Genomic DNA, 25,340 nt, shown 5'->3' on the forward strand with positions numbered 1-25,340 from the left:
TGGAAAGTCCAAAATGCTTGGTACTTAACTAACACAATTCCTAAGTTTATGGTCCGTGCCCACAAAAGCAAATATTATTCATCTTCCTCTCTTTTGTATGGATTTATTATGCATCTATACAACTTCCAGTTTGTTCTCAGGGAGATGCAGACAGAAATTTGGATAGTAACCTGAACTTAAATATATCTGATCAATCTTCAGTCTAGATTTTCTAAGCAACTCTTGACCTGATACAGTTCTCCACTCAAAAAATTCCTGGTAATGGTACCTATTTATAGTTCGGCTCATATAAACAGTTTCTGCGTGCACCCATAAGCCATTTTTCTAGGTATAGTCTCTGATCTCAAATTATAGACTCAAGGATTACATTAGGATAAATCTCCTTTCTGGACAACTCCCAAACATCAGACTATTTGGCGGTGGAAAGACAGCAAGTTAAAGAGCACACATCAAACTGCTTCAAGGGATCTACGCAATCATTCAAACAAGAAGAGGAACTAACGAAGTTTCTAAATGTACTTGATTAGAAGTGGTACATATAGAGTGTTTTATAGTGTTGCTCCTTCATTAGGGGCAGGGAATGAGCAAGGAGAAATGTTATGTCAGCCAAAGCTTGAAAAGGACGAGGAAATTCTTTACCATACACACTTTAGCGGCTGTGACAGTAATTACAAAATTCGCATAAGTGTCACAGGTGGTTCTAAAATAAACTAGCTTCAATAACTTTCTAATGTATTTAACAGGAACTGATCAAGAGTAAACAGTTGGATTTAACACTCCAAAAGAGTCATACATCCTTAAGGGGTGTGAGTGCCCGCTTCAACCTACTTCAGAGGTCTATGTGATTTAAAGCAAGACACACAATTAATGAAATGCATCAAGTTATTTCCCAGAATAGGTCTCTTCTTTAACCTGCTACCATGCTCATATCTTTCAATGCCCTCAGAACACACAAGAGATCAATTTTGGAGGGGCCTTGCTTGAACAGGCGAGCCTATGCTCGAAATACGAGATAACAGCAAGCACATAATACTCTTACTCCCTTTATTTATACTCCTGGCTGCTTTTGTTTATACTCCATACTGTATTTTAAAGTCCCTGGTAACAAAGGGATTCCAGTACCAGCTCAGTATTATATAAATCTAGCTCCTCCTCTCCTTCCAAAAATGCAAAAACTGTTGAGTCTGCCTCGATTCCTTAAGCACAACAGAGCGTGCGTCCAGTCTCTTCAATGTCAACCCATCACCCATCTTTGATAAACCAGAACTAGCTGATGTTTCATCCTTCTGTTAGTCTGCAGTCAGCAAGTAAACCCATCCTCATTTTTTTTCCCACACCTTGGGAGTCATCCACTTTTAGTCTGTTTTGCAGAAAGGCAGATGCCATAATGACGGGATAGTTACTTCTGCCCTTCGTTCTACTCTAACCTACACACATTGTTCAGCACCTCACTTTGGAACTTTAGTGAGTTCATTTTTTTCCACAGTCCTTGGGAAAAAACAACCAATATCTCTACCTGTCGAATTAAACAACATCTTCTACTTTTTAAGCACTGTCTGTTTAATATTTTCCGACATTCATTCCAGTAGGACCCGATGAGCCTACAAAAACGGGGTAATAGATGAATGAAACAAAACAAACATCTCAGTGTTTCTTAAATCTAAGGGCAGCACGGCAAAAAAATTAGTACCCTGCACATGGTACTTTTACTTGCGAAAAGAGATACCAGTAGTACCCTTTGTAGAATTTATTTGATAAGACATGCCAAAAATGGTTTTAAAGTGTGCCTTTGTAATAGATTCAAATGCTTGTGTACAGTTCTGTTATTTAGTGGCTGGTCCAGAAACTACTTAAATAATGTTTTGAAAAACAACATGAAAGTCTAATTTCAGAAAAAACACAGTTGCTAAAAACACAGTCATGCAGCTCACTCTGATCTTCTTGGGTTGTGATAAAAAGGAAAGAATGGGAGCTGGGCATGGGGATGCTGGGTTGCATGTCCACACAGGTTCTCTGACATTTTGTGGTGCCTAAATACCCATAAAAAGCTAGGAATAATAAGAAGTGTTATCTTAAAGAACACAACCCATAAATAAGCCTAACATTTTAGTTATTTAATTTTTACGTGAAATAATGTAAAAGCGACAGAAACTCAAGATTATATGCTAAAGGATCAAAGATTTTTCACAAGGGCATGGTTAAAACACAAACACAATTTTCTTCTGACAGAGTGTGCATAATAGTGTTCACAGAATGACATTCTGTCTGATGAGTTAAATGTCAAGATGCATACTCTCCAACTTCCTCTTATGTCTGACCTAGATAATGTAGCTCCAGGGCACTAGCAATTACCGGTTCACCCAATTTCCAAGACCAATTATGAACTAAATCGATGAACGGTAAATGCATGTGCAAACCAGTAAGTAAAATGCTGATGTCTTAGTATACTGAACTGAGATCATCCAAACGCATTGCGTTCCTACAGGTATAATACTGCTCCACCGAGCTACCATCACCGGTATCACTCTGTACCATTCATTTTTGTTTCATTTTCTTGAAGAAATCGATAACACTCTTGCCTTTGATGGGTACCTGCTCCTCACTCTTTATTTCACACTGCCCAAATACTCAATCCTCTCATGTGCATGCCTTTTTCGTAGGTATATGCGTATTGGCGGCAAATTGGTTCAACAGGTATATTATTTTTCCATTTTCAAAGTGCTCGACCACACTAGACTCTCTACACTTAATCTTTGCTCAATGACTCTTTTGTGTCATGTACCCAAATATCCATCAGTGATTTCCTCTCTGCTTCACTCCTAATTTAAGACCGTCCAAACCAAAGCACCCAAAAAAGACCTCAGAGTACCTTATCATGTAATAAATACATAATAGCCTCTTGTGCCGTATTCATAGCCTTGGGATAATTAATATGTCTACCATATTACAAGTGCCACTGGAATTAGGCGAATCTGCTACTGCTGCTTTTTTTCCGCATGGTATATATAGATTTGCCACATAATCAATCATCGACTGCATAATCTGCAGAGTTTAACAAAACAAATGTTTTTTCTATCGCCAACGTATCAAAAGTTACTAAAAACATGGCAACGTGTTCGCATGCAGTGGAAGGTCCTTAGCAAAGACTAACTGGGTCATCTTTCAGTGCCTTATTTTGGTATTTGTATGTTAAACTGGTACTAATGAAATGAAATATTTGGCCAGACAGCATTACCATGTGTCAAAATTATGAAGTAATAGTATCAAAAAATGAGCTGCATTATGCCACATCATTTGCCTTTGCTTGACGCATAACTTAGCCAATCCTGCTGCATAATTTGGTGCTCCCCTGCCACGGAATTCCAGTGGCCCTGCATATAACCCATTCCTCTACTCTTTTTCACACTAATAAGACGTACGTTTTTGCATTATTTCTGTATGATTCTGATGATTTGTGAAAGTCATCATGGGCAGGCGTCCTCTCAAAGATCTAGTGCGCCTGCGCCCTCTACTTTTTTGGGTTCGCTTGCGAAGGACTAGGGAGCTTCAAAAGTATGCCGCTGCCCTAGATGAACTAATCTTGCTCAACACTAACAACAGGATCAAGTGGTTGAGCAACCTGAGGCAGATGGTTGTCCTATTGGGTCTGAGTGATACTTGGAAAAGTCAAACACCACCACCTAAGTTAGTGATAAAGCAGTTGTACTGGGATTGGGTTCAGAAAGAGTCCCTTAGTAGAAATCTATGGGGCTCCCGAACAGAGATGTTCTTGTCGTTTAAATGGGCTAGGAGCTTCGAACCGTTTCTGGACTTTATAGAGATACCCCTGGATAGAGCACTTTACCTAAAGGTTAGGTTTGGGATTCTCCCGGTTAATGATTTCACTTCGGGGTGGAAAAAGCAGGGTGATTCACCGAATTCATGCCCAGGGTGCGCAGCTCCTACAGAGTCTGTGGCGCATTTCTTTTTTGCCTGCCCAGCATATAGGGTAGCCAGGAGGACATGGCTGAAGCCGCTATGCAAGGGGTTGGGCCTTAGATGCCATAAAATGGCCCTGCGGATTCTCTGCACTGACACGCTTCTATTGCTATGGTATGCGGAGTAGCCACATTTTTGGGAAGTGCTTGGCGGTTACGTATGAGGCGTATCAAGGCCCCCCCCCCCCCACTCCACCTAATTGCGGAAAGGCCCTGGGCTGGTTGCCCCCACCCTGTTTGACATTTTTTCTCTTTGTACCTCTTATTTTAATGGTGAAACAGGAGTTGTTGGATGTATTTGAGGTCCGGTGATTTCTTGCTTCATATTTTTATTGTATTGTAAACTGTTTTCTTTTATGATGAATTTTTTATCGAATAAAGAATGAATTGAAAGCCATCAGAGGGCACAATGCTCTACGAGAATCCCAACCAGTGATTTACAATAATGAACACAACTTCTCCCCCTCCCTTCCAACTGTTGGTCTCTTCTTGTACTCTTTGCTTAAGCATTCTGTCGTCTCTACCCCCAGTCTTGACATGTGGCTTGAAAAGTTTGATGACACTGGACTGGAAAACCTAAAAAGCTCTCCCTCTTTTGACATGTCCTTCAATAACCTCTTCTCCATCAAACAGTGGGGGCCTGTGCTCCTGATGGCTATATGCACTTGACAACATTGAGTCTAACTTCTCATTTCTATAATAATTTGACTAGTTTTTCCAGTTAAGCATGTATGCCCTCCGACTACTTCAGAAAACTCTGAAGTGGCCGCTGTTCATCATTTCAGCGCCTGTACAACCAACACCATAAGGCAACAAGTAAATCAGTTAATATCTATACATGTCTGCAAAAAACATTCAGGTGTATATAAACTGTTGCAGATATGCAAAGGTGCTTAGCTTTGCTTCCAGTCCTCATATCGCTGATAATGACGCTGAAAAGAGTAAGTACTGCTACTGAGCCTTCTGACACTTCATTGGTCGCTCTATTCTCATAGTGAAGGCCCATGTACTGGTTTCTTTTGTCGTTTGCCGCTTTGAATGTTCCCGATGCACTTACTCAAACTAAGGTCTAAGCACATCGGTTACTTCTCTTTTGTGTGAAACAGTGTAAAATGCTTTCCTGAATTCTAAGGAGCAATGGCCGATCATTCTGCGCTAACCTACGCCCTGAGCAGCACAATCAAAAGTATCTAGTACATCTAGTTGGTAAGACCAATACATTTTAGATCCTTAATTCAAATCTTAAAGCTTTCCAAATAAGTTTGTTCATATGTTTTTTATTCTACTTCCCCACCACGACGTCAGGCTTGAAGACCAGTAACTGAATGCTTCCGCCGCTTCTGTAAAATGTGATCACTTTTACGGCTCCCTAATCCACCATTACCATTCACATCCATCTTGCAGTAATACAGGCTTATCAGTGAGACTGTCAACACCTATCTCCACTGTATTATTTAGCCAGGATAGATTATCTGCTTCATTTTCTCATCTATGTTGAGTTTTGCTACTTTTGTGCAATCTCTGTTTTCACTACATGAGCTTTTAGCTATGTATAGTGCCTCTGAACTAACAGCATTCAACACTGGGCATATAGGCACAGTTTATCTGCGGACTACTTCACAAAAAGCATAGTCAAACATAGCATTATTTTGTTCACCTTAGTCATCAAATAATTTACATAGAAATATCTTCTTGCTCTTAATAAAAAAAATACTTGAAATAAGAAAATAGCCAATTGTCATCAACCAATTGTTTGTAAGGGGTAAGAGACAAATGAGACAAAACAAATCCCTGCTTTTTTAAAATGTAGGGGTAGCATAAAAAACAAATGAGTACTCTGCATATGGTACTCTTGCTTTCGTAAAGAGACACTAAGAGTACCCCTCTGCAGAGTTTGTTTGGTATGACAATGACGAAAATGTTTTTTAAAGTGTGACTATGTTATAGAGTCACATGCTGTGTACAGTTCTGCAATTTAGTGCCTGTTCCAGAAAATACAAAAAAAAATTGGGGGAAAAAGAACATGAAGGCCAAGCATAGGTTACTTCTGGGAACAACTTGAAAAAAAAAGATAAATAACAAGGGTCTTAAAATGTCTCCAAAAAGGAGTTTGGAATTCCATTGGCCATGGGAATTTTTTGTTAATGGCTATTTGAAGAGGGAGTTTCTCAGTGGATTTCCTCAATGATACACTAGTTCCTACAATTCTAACCACACCTCTAGCGAGCCATCTTGTCCTCGCTGACAAATGCAAAGCGAGAGGGAGGACCTTTACAATAGTCTCCGACACAAATTACTCTAAAACCAATTGTAAATTATGCACTGGTGCCCTTACTAATTTAGATTTTAATGCAATTGGCGATTTCACCAATTCACTAAAGAAATTGTTGAATAATTCTGCTATTCCACCTCTGCAAAGTTCCACTTCCGAATGTAGATTTTACAGTTCCACCATGTAAATTAATGTATTTAAGAACATATGCCTTCCAACTTCAATGACCGAGTCATCTGTTTCCATTTTCAATTGTTTTAATATCTGCCTTTCGATGTCATGATTTACATTTCCAAATACACTGACGTGACCGCTTTTTCATAAGATTAATTGATCCTCTTAAAAGCAAGTACTGTTGCACTTTCCACTACCACTGCATATTTTGTACTATAGGGTATAAAGGTTTCATGTCCTAATAGTTACACTTTTTTTGTGGTTCTACAACTTCACACCGATTCTGATCCAGCACTAACGTCCAGTTGCGCTCACACAATAATAAGAATTAGTTACTGAACTCTGACACCACAAATCTCATTTATTGCTATCACACGTCAACTAGTACTAGGCAAGAGTAAGAAGTGCCATATTTAGAGACAACAGCATGTCTAATCTTCCATCTGTAGGCGGACCTGAGACGTTCCAGTAAATTTAAACATTTGACAAAAGAGATATTTTCTCTTTTGTTTATAACTTACTGATGAATTCAGCCAAAGTTGAACAGTTTGTTGTCCTAAGACGTTTGTATGTAAGCAACATTTATACGTAGACTGAAGCTAAGAATTCAGTTTGATTTGGACAATAAAAGTATCTTCTAATGCACAGAAAGGCAGCAAGAGAGTGAGCAAGAGCATAGGATGGGGCCCGAGAGTGTTTAGGCGTGAACTGATAATAAATATATCTGATGGACACCGCAAAGTAACAGAATATTTACATGTGCATTCAAGTGTGAATTTCACGTGTATCAAGATGGATCGGCCTGAATTACTGCTGTATACCTAATAACAGCATCTGCGGTTACAGGGGTTGAATTGTGCAAATTACCTTGTGATGTTGTAAAAATGCTAAGTTACTGCACATTTCTTCTGCCAAAACAAAATGTATATAAACATACTAAGGTGTGTGGGCAAGTGTAATACTTGCTGCAACCTAGAAACCTTATGATTATTGCAGTGTCAGTATCCCTATTGGACGCTATGCAATACAACTTGTACATCCGCACTATTAGGGCCTTGCTGTACACCTACAATTGAGCCCCAGTGGACATTATTGATTGTAACTTAATATATAAAATTGATCATACTCTGCAGTAGATAAATGAATGACAAAATCAATGAGCCACAGAGGCCATGATATAAGATAATATAGGTCATTGTGTGAAAGGTCCTCAACACAAAACCTCTCAAGCATCACACGTCAAAGAAGATACATGAAAGAAGAAAGCAAAAAATTATATAAGCAGAAAACTTTGTCTTATTAAGAGATGTTGACACTGCCATAATCATAGAGTTCTCTAGGTTGCAGCAAGTGTTATTACACTTGCCCACACACCCTCCCCATTGTATTATGGCCGGGGAATGGGGTCGCTGGGCCGTTCTGGCTCTAATGCTCATTTCACAAAAATTAAACCTCAACAGTAAGCACTTACACATATAAAAATAGCAGGTGCACCAGTTAAAGCTTCACGTCTATAAAGGACATATGCTCTTAACTCCTGGGCTTGGCAAATGTAAAGCAAGTGTGTTTTCTCTGCAATTCCATAGTGTGTGTGATTCGTATTATTGAGTTCAGTCTTGCAATAAGCACTTACACTACTGGAGCCAGAATGGATTCAGAGATCCCAAAGGGTACACAATAAAGCACAAGCTGCTTTGGGGGCACGTAGCCAAACTAAAAGCATGTTTGCCACTGACCCATGTGATAAATAAACGGAGTCATCAGCATGTAGGAATGCATGTTGCAGGGAATTCCATGGCTGACGAAGCAGCAAAAGCAACAGTGCAAACTACTGCAGTCACTGCAATTACTAGTTTAGTACGAGGATAGATGGATACATCATGACAGCTATCATTGCTGTGCATGATGGCATTCTCTTGCCAAAAGGTTTTCCTACTAAATACTCCTACCAGTTAAGTGTGTAAAACATAGAATTTGCTCAGAGTCCCAGAGTGGGGGATAGAGTAATTCCAAAATCAGTTTACAGATTAGGGTTAATCCTAGCAGTGCATGAGGATCTAGTATCTGCTCACTCAGGAGTGGCGGCTACAATTTCACTATTGCAGCAATGCTACTTGTGGCTAGGTTTATACAAGAAAGCCAAGGACTTCATCCTTAAATGTGACATCTGCCAGCAGATGAAAGTTGCCACCATAGCACATTTACCACAGACACCTCTCTTGATCTCAGACAAGCCTCTGGCTTGTGCCTATTTGGACCACTGTGGACCCTTACATTTAGATGGGTCTTCTAAATACATTTTGGTAGCAGTGGAAGCCTGCTCTTGATTACTGTGGTCATGGCCACAGTGATCGGCTGACACCTAAACTGTTATAAAAGACTTGTATACTCCAAATTGCACAGAACTGTGCGGCTAGACTACTGCTGGGGGGAGCTAAAAACAAGTCGGCCAAACCGGCTCTAAAGATGCTTCACTGGCTACCTGTATCCGACAGAATAAAATGTAAGGCTCTGTGCATAGCCCATAGGACCTACTGGGGTATCGACCCAGCTATCAATAGACCTCTCATTGCCCCATACCAACCCCGAAAATGCCTTCACTCTACTAATCTCCATCTGGCAGTCACACTGAAAATAAAAAGGGCAAGAAGCGGAGGCAAATCATTCGCTCACAATGTGGCCAGACTCTGGAACACAATGCCCCCACACATCCGTGCTGAATCACATCATCTTCCCTTCCGGAAACTTCTCAAGACCTGGCTATTCCAGCAATCACCTTCATAAACCTTTGCCTCAACTTCTGTCTATATGCTAGCACTGGGATGCCCTCGGGTAGCTATGTGCTCTACAAAAGCTAATAATAATCGGGACATCTGCAGTAGCCACATCCCATTTTGACCAAAGTCCAGCGTTTGACACCAAGGCTTATGGAGAACATTGGGTGTGGCCGAGTCACTGGCACAGCTACTGACACACCCACACAGACACTTAGACATCACTCACACACAAACTGACAGTCACTGAGACACTCATGCACCTATTCACAGACCCTTAGAGCCACTCACAGACCCATTCAGACACTCATGCACCCACTCACAGACCCTTAGAGTCACACAGACCAATTCAGACACTCATGCACCCTCTCAAAGACCTACTCAGACACCGCACTTACAGACCCATACATCCACTCACACAGCCACTCACAGACACACTCAGACTCACAGATCTATTCAGAGACTAACAGACCCACACACAGACCCACTTAAACAAGAAGTTAAACATTTACTAACAGCGCAGGAAACTCACTGAGAGCTGCACGCTATACAAACGCAACCATTCACTCTTTCATTCATAAGTGGTGACTAATGGGCTCTGGTACTTCTTTACAAATATCTCATTGCTCTCATATGCTGTCATATGGCATGACAATACTCTGCACTTTGCCGGCATTATATTGTGAAAAACAATATGCATGCCTGTCGCACTTCGACGGCGCATCTTCCACAGTAGAACTGACACTCAGTTAAGATATATTTGCAAAATTAGCTGAATGCAGCCGTTTGCAGAAACAACAAACATGCAGTGAATTAGGGAGCCTGAAAATACGCAGGGAAATAAAATTCAAAAATAGTTCCGTTGCCGTTAATTTGCCCATTGGGTAGCTTCAGAGGATTATGATAACGATAAAAGAGAGGTAGATAGGTTTTCCTCATCTCACCAGGTTATATAAGGGCAAACGCTACCACAAAAAGCAAACCGGTTTTATCACAGGCACGGACTTTCTATCAGTCGGACAAGGATCTCTCTGAAGAAAACTACATCTAAAACAATGAGCTAAAATGAAGCAGCTATCCTAACGGCACTGTTACTACCACACCAAAACAGGTCAGAAAATAAAATATAACTGTACAACGCGCGCAAGCCAACTACGGCTGCTCCGTCAGCACAAGGTCTGCACAGCATTTTGGGACTGTTAACAGAGAGCGCCTGGGCTCAGCAGTTAAAGGCGAAAATGCAAATGTTGTATCACTAAAGTTTTAACTCCCAAAATATTTGTACAGAACTGGGTCATGTAGGAGAGCCCTTGCATTAACACTTACCACCAATTACAAGTGAATGCGCAAAACAGCTAACACTTCGCTTCACGCAGTTAAACTGAACTATTGCTATTAAAAAGCTCATATTTATTTCATGCCTTTGCTTGGGGAGAGGTGCTATATTGTGCTTGCTTTCACTTCTCACCATAACCATGGTAACGTGAAAGCCTTTGATATAGAGAGAACGGAAAAAAGGCAAGGAGGCTACAATTTGAGCAGGGCCCATATGTGATGCTGTTACCATGGAAACACTTACCCACACACTAGCAGACAAAGTAAGACACTGGCAGACAAAGAGGCAAGAGAAAAAGGAACAGAATGTAAACGACTGAGGAAAATGCTTAAACAAAGTACAACCCAAACAACAATTCAGTAAACAAGAAATGACACAATGCGTAACGAACCTTCGCTAGGCTGGCTGTGAAGAGCACACATTCAAAGAGGTCCCCCATCTTCTGAAGAAACTCGTCCACGTGCGGCCGCTTCAGAACATACACCTGCAACAAAGTGGATGGGTTAATCCCTTGAAAATGTCACTCAAACAGAGCCGGTGGGATCCCAAGAAGAGTAGATTATTGATTTATTTTGAGTTTTATAATGCACTAGCTAGACCCGAAGATATCAGAGTGCTTTACATGGTATGTTCATTGTTTTACTCACATTTCATGTATCAATAACTGAGTGAATAGGAACACAGGGATTGACAATATCAGAAATATTTTGAATGCGACCCAATATGTATAAACTTCATATATCCATAAAGAATAACCTCTTTTTCACATTTTACACCCATAGATTTCTGATGTGCCGGAACAAGCTGACCACATTTCTACGCTTCCAACTTTCATAAATTTATACTTTTACTTTGGCGGTTATTCACAATTGTCTGAGTAGAGATTTTGTGCTGCCTTTTAGAGTACAGCAACCTTGGGGACAGCAGGAAATGGAGACACAGAGCAGCGGTGTCTGTAGAATGGACTGTGAGAGCAGAGGCTGGCAAGGGTGTAGTAGGGAGATGCTTGGAATTGTTGGGAATGCAGGGATGGGAAGGAGGAACATAATGTGAAACTGGTTTTATGATGTGGCCAATATCTGTTAAAGACATCGCTACCTCCCCTGCGGAACGTATATGTTGTAAAGCTTGCTAATTTTAAAACCTGATGGTCACCAAAGGAGCAGCCAGACACAAAAGCCAAAAAGTTACAAAGATAAAAAAGAAAATCCTCACTCACAGGGATGAAACTTACGCGTAACTATGAATCCATGAGTTTTGAAGTGAAGGCAAGTTAAATGTCCTTACATGGTCCGCTGTGTAATAAAAACCGATAAAACCAATTGTTTCTATTGGTCTATTGTGACAGAGGAAGTAGAGATGGCTGAAGTTAGTTCTCCAACTGTTGACCATCACATCAGTTCTAAAAGGGAGACTGTCCACCAGTAGGGCACTGATAAACATGGTGAGCAACCATGCAGATTCAAGAGTATGTCAGAAACGCACAGTGGAACACTGTGGCGCTGTGCATTGCAATAAGAAAAGGAGCTTTTGTGTCCTACGAGATAAGCAAGGTGGTGAACAAGGTGCACTGGACTTACTTTTCAAACATGTGAAATAACACACGACAAAATATGATCGCCTTGCCATACTGCTATCATTTCACCAGCTCACGCTTGCTCATTTAATACTTGCAAATTAGGCATTACATACTGATGCTGAGTGATACACCGGTTGTTAAAGGGCCTGAACTGGAGTCATAGGCACAAGCCACAGCCCAGTGCCTACACCGAGGGACAGAAACTTTAAGCACCAGTACAGCGCTAGGGAGAATGGCTATAATTCTATTAAAACATTCCACCCACTGAAAGTACAACAGATAACAAGCATCTGCAGGATGGTTTCCCTGCACAATTGGCACTTCTGATTTAGGCAGGAATTTCTGACTCCCCTGACCGCGACATTAACCAGAAACCTGGAAGTGGGTTATTTTCCATGGAAAAAAAAACATGGATGATAAGGTGAATGGAGTGAATAAATGTAGACCGCACACCTGCATCTGCTGGAAGAGGTGTACCACGTCCCAGATCATGATACCACCTAGTTTCTAGTGTACTAAGCCTGCTTGCCAGAATCACATGGGACAACAAGGTACAGTAGGAGTTCTTGTAGGCACTGCTGAAGACAAAAGGCAGTCTGCTTGAGAGCGCCCAGTAGCTCTGACATATTTAGTGAGTTGTGTGGTGGAGGAACAGGTACGTAAGAAGACGTTCAGTATGATTTGGAATATGTGGAATGTACTCAAGTTGTCTGCTCAAGTACTTGTACTTCACCTGAATGTTCCTATGTGTGCTAACCATTTGTTTCCATGCATGCCTGCTGCGGTTCGAATACACGCCAAAGAAGTCTGCAGATTGCACTAGAAACTGGATAAATTAATTGTGGTGTCTATGCATTCATTCTTACTGCACTTCTTTTACATATAAATGTTGGAATGTTACTTTGTACTTGCCTAAGTATTCCATGTATTACATGTTCGGAATGTTTGGGTTAGAGGATGGATTTGCTTCTCTAGCAGTTGGAGCAGCCACCTTGAGCCCTCTACACCTGTACACCTGTGTATCCTGTTGACTGCAATAAATCCTCTTAAAGAGTGAAGACTCCTGGTCTACTTGAAATGGCTGTACAACTTTATTGATGAAGACCACTTCATTAATTAATTTGAATGAGTGTCTTTCAGATAAAAAAATAAAGCTTTCTCAAAACAATTGCCACTTGTAATGGTAGTCTTAAATTCCTTCTTGCGGCCAGTAAGAATTCCATGCCAGCAGGATCTGACACAAGACATTGTTAACCATAACAAGAGGCACTGGCAAATCCAATAGGTCTCGCCTTTGCTATTTGCTTTGGCAATGCTGTGTACCCATGCTGTACAGTAGTGCGTTTGCTTTTCAATGTGGCTAAAACAAATTTAAGAAAACCGTGTGATGCAGTCTCGGCCATTGCACTTTTTTTAAGTGCATTAACACTGGATGCATCATAGTCTTTTATTATTTTTAGTCAAACTGCACAGGAGTCATGCTGCTATACAGCATGACTACACATCATTGCCATAGTAGGAAACGGAACAGAAGAGAAGAGACAATCACACTTCTGAGTGTTGGTCAACTGTTATCCTTGTATGCACTTTGATGGGTGCAAGTGGGTATCGCCTTCTCATCAATAGCCATGTGAATCAAGCGAATGTTGCGTCTTCCTAGAAGAGGGAAACATCCCCACCTTGCACACCAAAGAAATTGTTTTTATATGCGAGTCTATTTTTAATACGCAGGAAATGTTTAGTCAATGTTTAATCAATAGTTGAAATGATCTTCATTTTATTGACGTTGAATTCATCAATGATATAGTGTTATACATTCACACTATCAGAACGCATGTTCAATGATTCTTCATATTCACACAACCCAGTGCATTTCGGGACCTGCCCTTCATCAGGATAAATTCCCAGAATACAATAAACATCCAATTAATCTGGTAATCTGAATCCTACCAGTCTAGGAATCAAAAAAAAGCGTGCATAAGGAAGTAAAGGAGTAAGTGATCCCGACTTATACTTGGTGTATTCAAGCAGGGCCAGCAATCCTATATTGGCTAAGGAAATCTGATAAGGTGCAAAAAAGTGACATCATGCAAAAATCGACCACATAAAGAAAATTTATAAAAAACGTGTGGTACAAATAGTGATGATTAGATGCTCAAATATTAATAATGTAAATACGTCATTCTGCCAAACAAGTGGTGTGACCGTTGGTTGTAAAATCTACCAAAGGGAAATGAACAAATGAAGCGTCCCGAGTTGAACAAGCTTGAAGGTGTAAAAACGATTCCAATGCAACCTCAAATGTCAGCGCGACGGTCACCGTGTATGTTAATTAATCCTGTGTGGTGATCGCAAAGTGCAAAAAAACCTCTGTGGCGCTACGCGGAATTCCGCAAGCGGCGGAGTGCGTTAGATAAATGCAGCTCGCGGTGATATCCAGTGCTGGGTGTTTGTCCGCACTGTGCAATCATCGCGAACAGCACCATGCACAGTGCAAGCGGGCGCTGCTTACTTTCTGCCGCTCAACTAGATCTTTTACTCAAGCGCAGCATTCTCAACACGAACGGACGGTTTCTCAATGCGAGAGGTCGCAAGCATACGCAACCACTCGCATTGAAAAAGCAGACCACCAGCATTGATAAATCTCGTTAGGTGTTTGTTTTTCCACGCTTGCCAACTTGACAATGACGATCGCGAATGAGGAAAAATATCGCCGGGAGGCGGATTTTCCTTGCTCGCGTTCGCCAACTTGATGTTGACAAGCGTGGAAAATAATTCCGCTTCGCTACGCAGAGCAGAGTTTTTCAGAACTCCGCAAGCTCTGCATAACAGGGAGTGTGAAAACCTCTGCAAACTCCGCGAGCGGACCAAAGTTCACAGCCCAGACTTAATGTTAACAGAGTGGTGTGCTTGAATAATCAGAGAATACGTGTTATAAGGTGTTGAAAACTGTCAAAGAACCCGTAATTACACGCCTCAGTGTCATTGCTATAATTACTGTGCGTGTTGACAGAGTCATGCGATAAGATTAAAACTCAATAAGAGTCCGTAATCGCGTGTCTCCTTACGGGAAAGTTAGCAAATGTGTTCTCATCAGGAAGGTAAAAGCCGTGTGAAATGCTCAGTTCAACGCAGCTGTATGTGAAGTACCCGAGGCATGCGGAGCAAAAGAAACGGAAATAGAAAGAGGCTTAACAAGAGAGGCTAAATCAAAAAGCACTAACAACAAAGGGTGTAGAAGCGCTATACTGGACCAGTGTAAAATTGAACTACTGTGCAAGACTGTTCTATGCGCGATCCATTTAGATGCTTTTTGTGATCATGAAGCGCAAAGCATGAAAAATAAAATAAAAACTAACATATCAAAATACAAATGCAACTCAAATAAACTCGTAACAATAACATAGCACTATAGTGAAAACTCAATGGGTAATGGATAGAAAATCCATTTGAAATTCTGTGTATCATAACAAGGAAGTTCTCTTAAGGGATTCCAGCGGGACGCAAGCAGACTCATTTCCAAGTTATAAATAACAACTAAAATCAATGCGCTCATTAAGTACCTTCAGGCTGACTGTGTCAAGTCTTTTCATCCAATAGATTTCTCTTTGCAAGAGGTATTTGTGGTTCTTCCTACCTTCTTTAATGGGTAAAGTAGGCAATGCCCATGCTGTACACCATAAACAATAGGCAATGGCAGAGCCAACAGTCCCTAAGGCGAGAACTACTGGCTGTGCAAAGGCTTGTTCAGTCTCGGCACACCACACTTTTGTTTCTGAGTAAATCAGTTAATCTTCCTATGCATGAAAAAGAAAAAAAATATGACATGTGGCAAAAAATCCTATCACCTAAAGAAAGCAATTACGCCCATGCCTTAGTGAAAATACATGTGGAAGCAATAAAAGCAGATAACATCTGTTGTCACAATAAACATGTGTTTCAAAGAAGAAAAGGGCTTCTTTGAAATGTGTGTTGCATGGTAAAACTGATACAAATGGCAAAAGGTTTAACAGGAACCACAGGGAAACATAAAAAAAATAAAAGTACTACCTCAATCACAGCACAATCAGCGTAAGGACAGAAATCAAGCTGCAGCAATCAGTACTTGGTCCATATCATAGCCAAAAGAAGAAGTGAAGCCACCACATGCTGGCCAATTAAAAGGCACTAAATACGAGTGACAATGAGGTCAACAAATATTAAGCAATGGGCGGGCTGCAAGCCCCTTATTGTGTACAAAATCTCTCACAAGTGCAGGCAAGACCTAAAGATTACCCCCCTCAACACACACCACCACCCCCTAAAGTTTAATGTGTGTCCACTGGCCTCAGGCTCCAAAGTCCTCACACTTAATTCAAGAGGTGGCTGACTGGCTGCATAGGTGAGGGAACAGTACAATAAAAATTTGCCTGAGGGGAAAATAATTAAAAGGCACCACTGTAAGTCATTTATTGTCACTTTGGTGGGCCAGAAAGAATGCGGACATGCCAGTTAAGCCATGCTTGGTTTTTGCAACCAGAGGAAGACTTGTAGAACAACTGCACCACCAATTTAACCTGATGAGGCTAAAGGTAAACCCTGGGAAAGCCAAAGCGTGACAGTATGGGACTTTTACAAACGTTTGGCAAAAGGAGTTTGCACTAGATAAACAGAGCAACTATATGTATTACAAGATGGTTGCTATATGGTTTAACCACAGGCAGGAGAGAGGGTATCAAATGTAATCCTGATAAAGGGGGTTAAGCAGTGTTGAGGAATGGTACTCTGTGAAAAAAGCCTTAGTTGGCCACATGCAGAGACGGTGCCGCTCACAAACGCACCAAGTGTTGGGTAATAACTGGCAATGAGAGGACAATGAAGGTAAACTCGTGCCTTGATTGATAATAAAATCCAGCCACTGATTTTTCTATTCCAGACAGGAGATGGCAACAGGAGAGGGCATACAGAGCTACTGGAAGACGATGAACAAACATTTGTAATATTACAAATTGTTCAGGCATTTGATTTGTGCATTTTCCTGCAACATGGGATTCATCCATCATTCTTTGTTCTGTTTTTTTTACATTACGTGCAGAGAAGTCAGATGTTTTGTAGTAGCAATTTGTATAAAATGTTGGAGTATTGGAAAGTATGGCATGGTGGACTTGACGGAAGGTTTGGCAGAAGGTGGGCGTTGGAGAGGTGATCTTTGGCAGCACAGTTGCTGCTTCTTGTGCGGGGTGCATCATGGAATAACCTTCATATAAAGCCCCTAATGGACAACCTCTTCATTATGCGCTGCAACAGAAGTGCACTCCGCTGGGATAATTAGACAGATGAAGTTGTGTAATATTTCTCTGACAAAACTTGCTTAGTAGTTTTCATACTGTAATCACTAGCTACATAATAATGGGCAGAAACGAGTAAATAACTAGGTAGGGTAAAGAGCTGACACTTTGCAGGAACATTAACAACTAAACCAGCTGTAGTCAGAGCCATGCTCGAGCAGCAATAAACAAGCATTGGAAAGTCAACCTGGCTGGCAGACAAGCTGGTGTTATGGCTATAAAAAAGAAAATATGCAACCACCTCAATGTAGCAGCCGTATGCTTGAGTTCAAGCAGCAAATTAAAAAAAAGAAAACACATAATTTTAATACCACCGTATTAGTGCTTCTTAGTTGAAGGGCACACTTATAGAAACACTCTTGAATGCACATCAGTGGAAAATATGATCCTTATTAGGTCAAGCCTGGGCAGCACATGCGTTGCTCTGCGACGCATGCTGTATTGATGTAGGGACTTGAAGCTCCGCCCACTCCCGCCAATATTTTTCATTGGCTTGTGCCATTGCCCACTGTAAACTGTGGCTGGTCAATAGGCTTAGTAGTCTCTCCTTAGTACCGCCTTGTCACATTTTGTAACCTCCCATGGCGACACCCGGTGTTACGTATGTTGTTACGCGGTGGGCTTTAACAGCCTCCGAGCACTATTTTCTCAAATGGCTTTGACTTGCACGCTTTTGCAAGCAGGACACGCTCTGTCCTAACGCTTTTGAAATTTATTTATAGCACAAACGCATTCGCCTTTTATCTGTTTTAAAAACAACACATAAATAAAAGGTATTGTCATTTACAATGCCACTAGCTCAAATTCTCGTAAATGCAAGACCTATTGCATTGCAAATGCTTGTTTTTTTATTACATGAGGTTGCAAACATGTATAGAACGATCTCTCAGCCAGACTAAAAACAGAATGACAAAACTCCTAGCATTCCCAAAAACTTTGCAACGGCTCTTAACAAAAAGGTCGATGATTGCTTAAGAGGGATAGTCATACAGGTAGCGGCGACCTTAATGATCAAGAAACAGACATAACTAAGGGGTGAGGTGCATGGGGATGCATAGAGAGACCGGAAAAGGCTGTCCAGCTTTGCTTCATTGCTCCTTAGCTTTGGCACAATTCCTGGAACTCTCCAATTGGAAGCTTGCTATGACAAGCGGGTGATTGAGAAGGGGAAGTAAGACGTCTGGTATCCAATTAAAGATATATAAAAGTAAATTATGAAATATGAACTTACACAAACCGCAAAATAAATAGGGAATGTAAGTTAAGGGTGTGATAAAAAAAAGAACCACGAGACACACATTCAATAGAGCACATTCAGGTTGGTTTATGCTTGTACTGCCAGCAAAAACAGGAGACCGACCAATGTATCTCAAGCCAATACATGCAGCGACTGAAAATCTAATGCAAAAGGGTACTAACAGAAAATGTTGGTAATCTGGGGATGACAAAAACATCAGACATTGTACCAAAAGCCCCACGTGAAAACACTACGACGACGCAGAAAAATCAATGAGAAAACTTTAGTGAGAGAATTGGAAGGGATGGAAAGGAATGCTGGGAAAATAGGATAATGGTACTTACCTTAGTGTGTTTACTCCAAAATTATGATCAAATAGATAACTACTTTTAAAGGGGTTTCGTTACTTCTAGTCGAAAGATCCAGACTCATAAGCCTGTGCGTACTCTGCCTCCTAGCGGCGGGACAATAAACTGCTTTCAAATCTGTAATTGCGAGCACTGCAGTAATACGCAGGCATGCATCCGCATTGTTCGTACCCCTCTACTTCCATGTGTACTCGCCCTCGCCGGGTCCATTCTCTCAGAAGGGGTAACTAGGGCGTTAAGTTGGCCAGGTCTCACCGGTGCTGAGCACTGGCAGTTTTTTAAAGGGGGCCTCGAAACGGGTCTCTATCGGGCTCTGTTTTGTGTCCTGGCACAGGCGGTCCGTTTTTTCTCCGGACTAAAGTGACAGCTGGCACATCGATGTGAGCCAGCCAATACTGCTCACTTTTCACTAGTGGAGAAGTTACGGCATGACGTCATGCCAGGTGAGCGTTGTTGGGGAAGGGAAATCCTTTAAGGAGTCATTTTCACTCTGGAGTTCCCTTCTGTTTTTGAAACTCGGGAGCAGCAACATTGTTGTGGTGTCACTAGGTCTTTAAGTGGAAGCTTTTTCAATATTATATAAAAGCCATAGTTGCTGCTTATTTATCTGATGCAACTAACAACCATTGGCAAAGCCAATAGTCCTGACTAGTTGTAGGTATGATGTTACTTGTTGTATCATATATCTGGATGCAATGACAAACAGCTAAATACAAGTCGGGCGGCACACTATGATAAGCACATATTTTTAGCTTACGTGTTTTTAAGCCACACCCTTAATTACATTGGCCATGCTCCTTTGAGAGACCCCCCCCCCCCCGTTTTTTCATCCCACTTAAAGCCCCGGGGGGGGTCACCAATGTGTCTTTTGCCCAGTGGCTGAGGAGAGAGCGGAAGCGTGTTGATAAATGGTAAGAGCTCAGTTAGAGGAGCAACAGAGGCACAATACATGCAGCTTAAGCATGTTCATGCGTGCAGGCTCTCCCTCATTCTCAGTGAATAGAAGATTCCACAGACTTGAGAAACATTGTTAGATTGCTTTCCCGCAGAGGTTGATAATGGAGATAGTAGGAGTAGTAAAAGGAGATGTACTTGAATGCATGTATCTCAGTAAGATGTTACTACAACAGGTATAGGTACCCGGGGAGGAGGGTGGGCGCATGTGACTCTACAGCTCTATATGCCAAGAACAGATGCATACTGGGTAAGTAGCATTTTCCGTTCGAGGCATATGAACTGTAGATCATATGGTATTTAGCAGTTATCTCCCAAAGCGGTGGTTATCCTGTATGTGTTGCAGTAGTCTGAAATAGTGTACGTAAAACTGCCTGGCCCACTCTAGCTTGTTGTCTCGCTAACACATCAACACAATAGAGTTTTGTGAATGTAGGTGTAGACCATGTTGCAGCTTTGCATATGAACCCAATGGCGGAAAAAATGGAGTCGATGCCCATGCGCACTATCACCAAAAGGAGGAGTCACCTATCTCGTGACTGGAAAGACTTCTTCTAAGAAAAACAAAGTGCAAACATCCGGACCCAACACTAGATGGCGATCTATGCATAGCATATGATCTACAGCTCATATGCCTCGAACACACTAATTTCCCAAATCTTTCCACTCCTTTGACTCCCTGTCGGGAGGAGTGGTAGGGTAGATGTTGGAGTTAAACCAGCTTGTGGATGCTTGCAACACTAGACATTTGGGGAAGGATGCTGCGAGACAAAACCAGGGTCGTCGAGAGCAGGACTATGGCACCGGGGAATTTGTCAATTAATCGGTGGGGGGGGGGGAGAACAAGGTATTATCAAAGCTGCCAATAAGATTTCCGTCACCGCCTCATTAAATGCAAGAAGGAGCCCGGAAGATTTTTGCCCAGGTTGGAGGATTCTGTCAATACATTTGTCTTAACCTCCAAGGTGGAGTGCTGGAGGTCAAGTACTTCGGCTGCCCTATGCATTATCATAGCGTAGGAAGTGGATTCCTCCATGGCTGGTCTAGGGGGTGAGAGCAGGCCATTTTTGGAGGAGGTATTGAGATCCCTAGCCTCCTGTGAATCATTGTACCAATTGTCATCTCGATAGGTTTGAGCAAACTCACCACCTGGGTTGTATTCATCATTTTAGGCTGTATCTTTTAATGTGTATTTTTGTACTTTTATGATCTTATCATTTAAGAATCGAATAAAGTGTTTGACTGACTGAGTCTGTAATGAAAAAGGAAAGCAAAGAGATGATTCTCCCTTATGGAGGTAGTATTTCAAGTGGGGCAAGGGGCCCCTTGGGTGGTATCGGATGAAACTTCAGTCGAGGTCAGACCAGCGTCGACTGATTTGCCTACACTTTGCTTTTGATATCGGAGACAGGGGCACAAGTGAGAACTTCTGTGGAGGCTGGGTACTGACCCATTGATGAATGAACCAATTGCAGATCTGTATTCAGTCAACAGTGCACAAGATAGGTTTAGTACAGCAGGAGAAGTGAGTTTGTATACATTCGTGTCCTCAAACCCATCTTAATGAACTCCTTTAACATAGTTCTTGATGCCAGATTGTAGGACACAGAATATAACCCTAAGAAGTCAGGCTACGCCAATCCAAGGCTAATATTCGTCAATGTTAATGTCCTTCTAGCTACAAGTAAGAATAGCTTGCACAAATTATTTAAAACCTTTTTGAAAATTTGCTAGAAGTGTTAACGTTTTATGAAGACCTGTACCTCAAGAATTATGGTAGCCAACGGACTATACTGTTTGAAACATTCTATTTGAGTAAGTCCACAAAAACAAAACTTAGTTTCTCTTTTTTTATTTACTTAGCTTTAGCTATGGATCAAATATTTCAAACTTTTTGGGTTATACGGGTCAGATTAACTTCCCCAGTTTCTGTGAGGTGAGCAGTCCTTTCAGAGAGACTACTTAACAGGCTCACATGTCCATATAAACTATCTATTACTTATTGCCTTAATATGCAACCACATTAAGCATTCAAAATTTGACGTACGTGATTCCTCAGGGTGGCCATTCACATCAGCAGATAAATATATAATATGCTTCCCACAGGCAAAATCAGGGCAAATTAGAGAAGGGGGCGGGGTGAAAAGTCAATGACATTCTGATGACATATTATTAAATCATTCTAAAAATAATTTTCTATTTGCCACTGTTGCAATACATCAGAGGTGGAAAACGACTATGTCTCTGTTAAAGCAGCAGGTTTTACAGTCCTGAGGTAGAAACTGCATTATAGTGTTTAAAATGAGACATGAATTTGCAATCATTAAAAGTCAGTTTCATTTTTTAGCAGAAGCAACAATAATCAGATTACACGCAATGCTGTTTCTGCCACAGAGCCATGGATGCTTGCCAAAATAGATCAGAGAAGTCCTAATTAAATCCCTTCTTGTAATGGGGGGGAAGTACAAATGATAACATTATGAACTATGTAACCAGTGTTTTCAATTAAGACAATATATGAGGCCACTTTTTATTGCACGTATTCTTGACATTTATATACAATATTCTGGGATTTTATTATTTTTGTACGTTTCGAAATATCTTATTTTTTAAACGACACAGTGCTTTTTGGAAAATCTGGCACATACTTCATTTTTGATTAGTGGTTTGTGGTGCCTATATCATGAGTAACCTATTAACAGAATACACTGGGGAGATTTTAGTGATGACTTACCACAGGAATAAAGGAAAATATGTTTCCTATGAACTTGGCTTTTAATATTTCAAAAGGCAGCAGAGAGAACCTCAACGTTTTGATCAGGTTTTTCGATGGTGCAACTGCTACCTGATGTAAGAATTGTTAAGAAGCCTCATTAAAGTTTAACTGCAAATGCATTACAACGGTGGATTCAGCTCTTAATTGTGACTAATTTCCTTTCAATATGGGAAGACTAATTGCCTTATAATCACTAATTGATTGCTAACACGACCTGAGTCTGAAAGGTCCAAGGATGACAACACTGACACAAAATCCAGAAAAGAAGAAACTCAAGAAGATGGACTCGATCCAATGGTGAGAGGAAGGTTGGGTTGTAGGATAAGAAAACAAATCCGCTCCAAGGCAGATGTCGCCCCTTCCTTGGATATGATTGAAAAGAATTTTCAGGTTCTTGAGAGATGATAGTCTCCTAGTGAGATGCCTTCATCTTAATGGAAGTTACTCACCAGTTTAGTCCATTAGCTGGTGATCTCTTCTTGGTGCACTGTTATGCGCTGAGAAACTCTGTATCATGCCTGTGACATGACATACAACTTACCCATCATTTCTACTGGCACATACTAAAATGTAGCATCTCCTATGGTATTAGAGTATATTGGCTCAATGAGTGATGCCACAGTACTCTTGAAGCACACAGAGCAGACATACAGTAGAGGATTATGACCCAAAGAGAACCTGTACTATCGGAGCAGGTCAGCTGCTGCAAACTGTCAGTGGCGCAACAACTATGGCAACTGCAGCGAAGCAGGCCACCCAAGTAAGAAAATTACAGCCCAGCACGACTGATAAAGCAACCTGAAGCAAAGAGTTACTGCAGAGCGAGGAACTTTGCTGAAGAAACAGGAATCACTGCCAATCAGTGATCCCTACTCCAGTTTACATTGATCTGTATAAACAGTCATCTGGCAGGAGTTTGTGGAGCACAAGATGGAATGTCTGGCTGCATACTCTACACATACACAAGACCGGCTTTGATTGAACAGCTTTGTTTGGTTGTCTCCAACTGGTGTCAGGCCAACAAGAGAAAGGCAAGACCCACGTGTAAATGCTTTCAGAAAAGTCAAACGCTTGTGGATTCAACAGGGAAGGAATATATGTTCCGCAGGACACTTGCTCAGAAGTTTGGTCTCAGTTGCGTCTTCTTATCAGTAGAAGAAAAATAAGAAATACATAGGAAGGGAAATGAGAGCCAATGGACGAAGCATAGACTAAAAAAAAAATGTTTGAGTAAGTTTGCCTCCTTTCGGTACAGAACAATGGGGGATATTATCAAGGGACAATTCGCCGCTTTTTTGGCTTTAAAAGCCAACAAAGCGGCGATAATTTAATCTCCATATTTACAATGCGGCACTAACCTGCATTAACACATGTTAGCAGCCGTTTTTGCACCGCATCTCATTCCAGCGATGAACATTGCTAATGAGATGCAAAGTAGGCATGCCGTCGAAGTTACAACATGTAATAGAGCGCTAACACAACAGCGCTGTATCAACAAGATTTGTGAGGTGATATTGAAACTCCCGCTAACCGTGGGTATCTCCGGATCCTTACGTCTCCTCAAAACCTGACTTAACCATGTAGGGGCATATTAGTGTATGGGAGGTGGATTGGCAGGTTAAATCCACACTCCCATATTTACAAGCTCATCATTAGCGCTCACAATTAATTGCTGTTTTTCACGAGATATTGGTGCTTTTCGCCACTATTGCTGGATTTCTTATCGCCTTTGGGAAACGCGTTGGTAATTCCGCGCTAACTCGGCGAAGAAATCCAGCGATAGTAAGAACAGCGATACGGGCGCTTTGCGATCATTATCGCAATTTATTGCCGAAATGCCCCAATGTGCCTTAAATCTGTAATTACTGAGACATAAAAAGGCACAAGCCTCCTGCCAAACGTTTCTGTAGCCATTGCCATTGTGCAAGGTATTGTGTAAACTTGCTACTCACTGATAGAACACATCGAGATTTCTGATCAGACAGCACAAGAGGAAAACAAAAGGGATTTAGATGATCAGAGGTGTTCTTAATGATGGATTTCCTATGCAGACAAGAGAGTATTGAATATTCCAAGCATTTAGAACACACTACTTCTTCTGCATTACAAGCAGAACTTCAATTTTAATGTTGGGCTCACCCGCTTAATTAGAGGGTTTTAAATCAAGTACCACAAATGGGGCTAATTTGTGTCAATTGCAAAGTTGCTTTTGGGTGAAGTAGATACCTTCTATTTTGAATGGAGAGAGTCAACCCACTTCTAATTTCGTAAAAGTTACTAACCAGCGCATTCCAATAGGCTTTTCTGTCTAGTGCACTATTTAAATTCCAATATTCACTCAGTTCTTAATTCAATAAACTTCCAGATTTTGAGACAACTTGATTGGTGTCAAACTTCCCTATAAACACTAAGGGGCCGATTGACAGAACTAATCTGAGATAAAATCCTAAACTTACTATTTTCGGTATTTACAGAAGGCATTCAGTAGTAGTAAAGTTAGAACTTATATGGTCCAGTGGTGTAAAATGTTTAAATTCCTACCCTGTCTAAACAAACGAATGAATGA

General features: G+C 41.1%; 1 protein-coding gene and 1 long non-coding RNA gene across 4 annotated transcripts in view; one reads left to right on the forward strand and one right to left on the reverse strand.

Annotated features, from left to right (window-relative positions):
* LOC146796352 (uncharacterized) overlaps positions 1-13,160 on the forward strand; it is a 103,783-nt gene extending 90,623 nt beyond the window's left edge. For both annotated transcript variants that reach the window (XR_014969614.1, XR_014969613.1), the window contains one exon: positions 11,316-13,160. This is a non-coding gene — a long non-coding RNA (uncharacterized LOC146796352). The remainder of the gene's footprint in view (positions 1-11,315) is intronic.
* LOC146796353 (CTD small phosphatase-like protein) overlaps positions 1-25,340 on the reverse strand; it is a 332,502-nt gene that overhangs the window by 16,074 nt on the left and 291,088 nt on the right. For both annotated transcript variants that reach the window (XM_085628875.1, XM_085628874.1), the window contains one exon: positions 10,925-11,017. In XM_085628875.1, the coding sequence (XP_085485001.1) occupies positions 10,925-11,017 (93 nt within the window). The remainder of the gene's footprint in view (positions 1-10,924; positions 11,018-25,340) is intronic.

The sequence above is a fragment of the Triturus cristatus genome, chromosome 10 (assembly GCF_964204655.1).
Source record: "Triturus cristatus chromosome 10, aTriCri1.1, whole genome shotgun sequence".
Classification (NCBI taxonomy): Eukaryota; Metazoa; Chordata; class Amphibia; order Caudata; family Salamandridae; genus Triturus; species Triturus cristatus.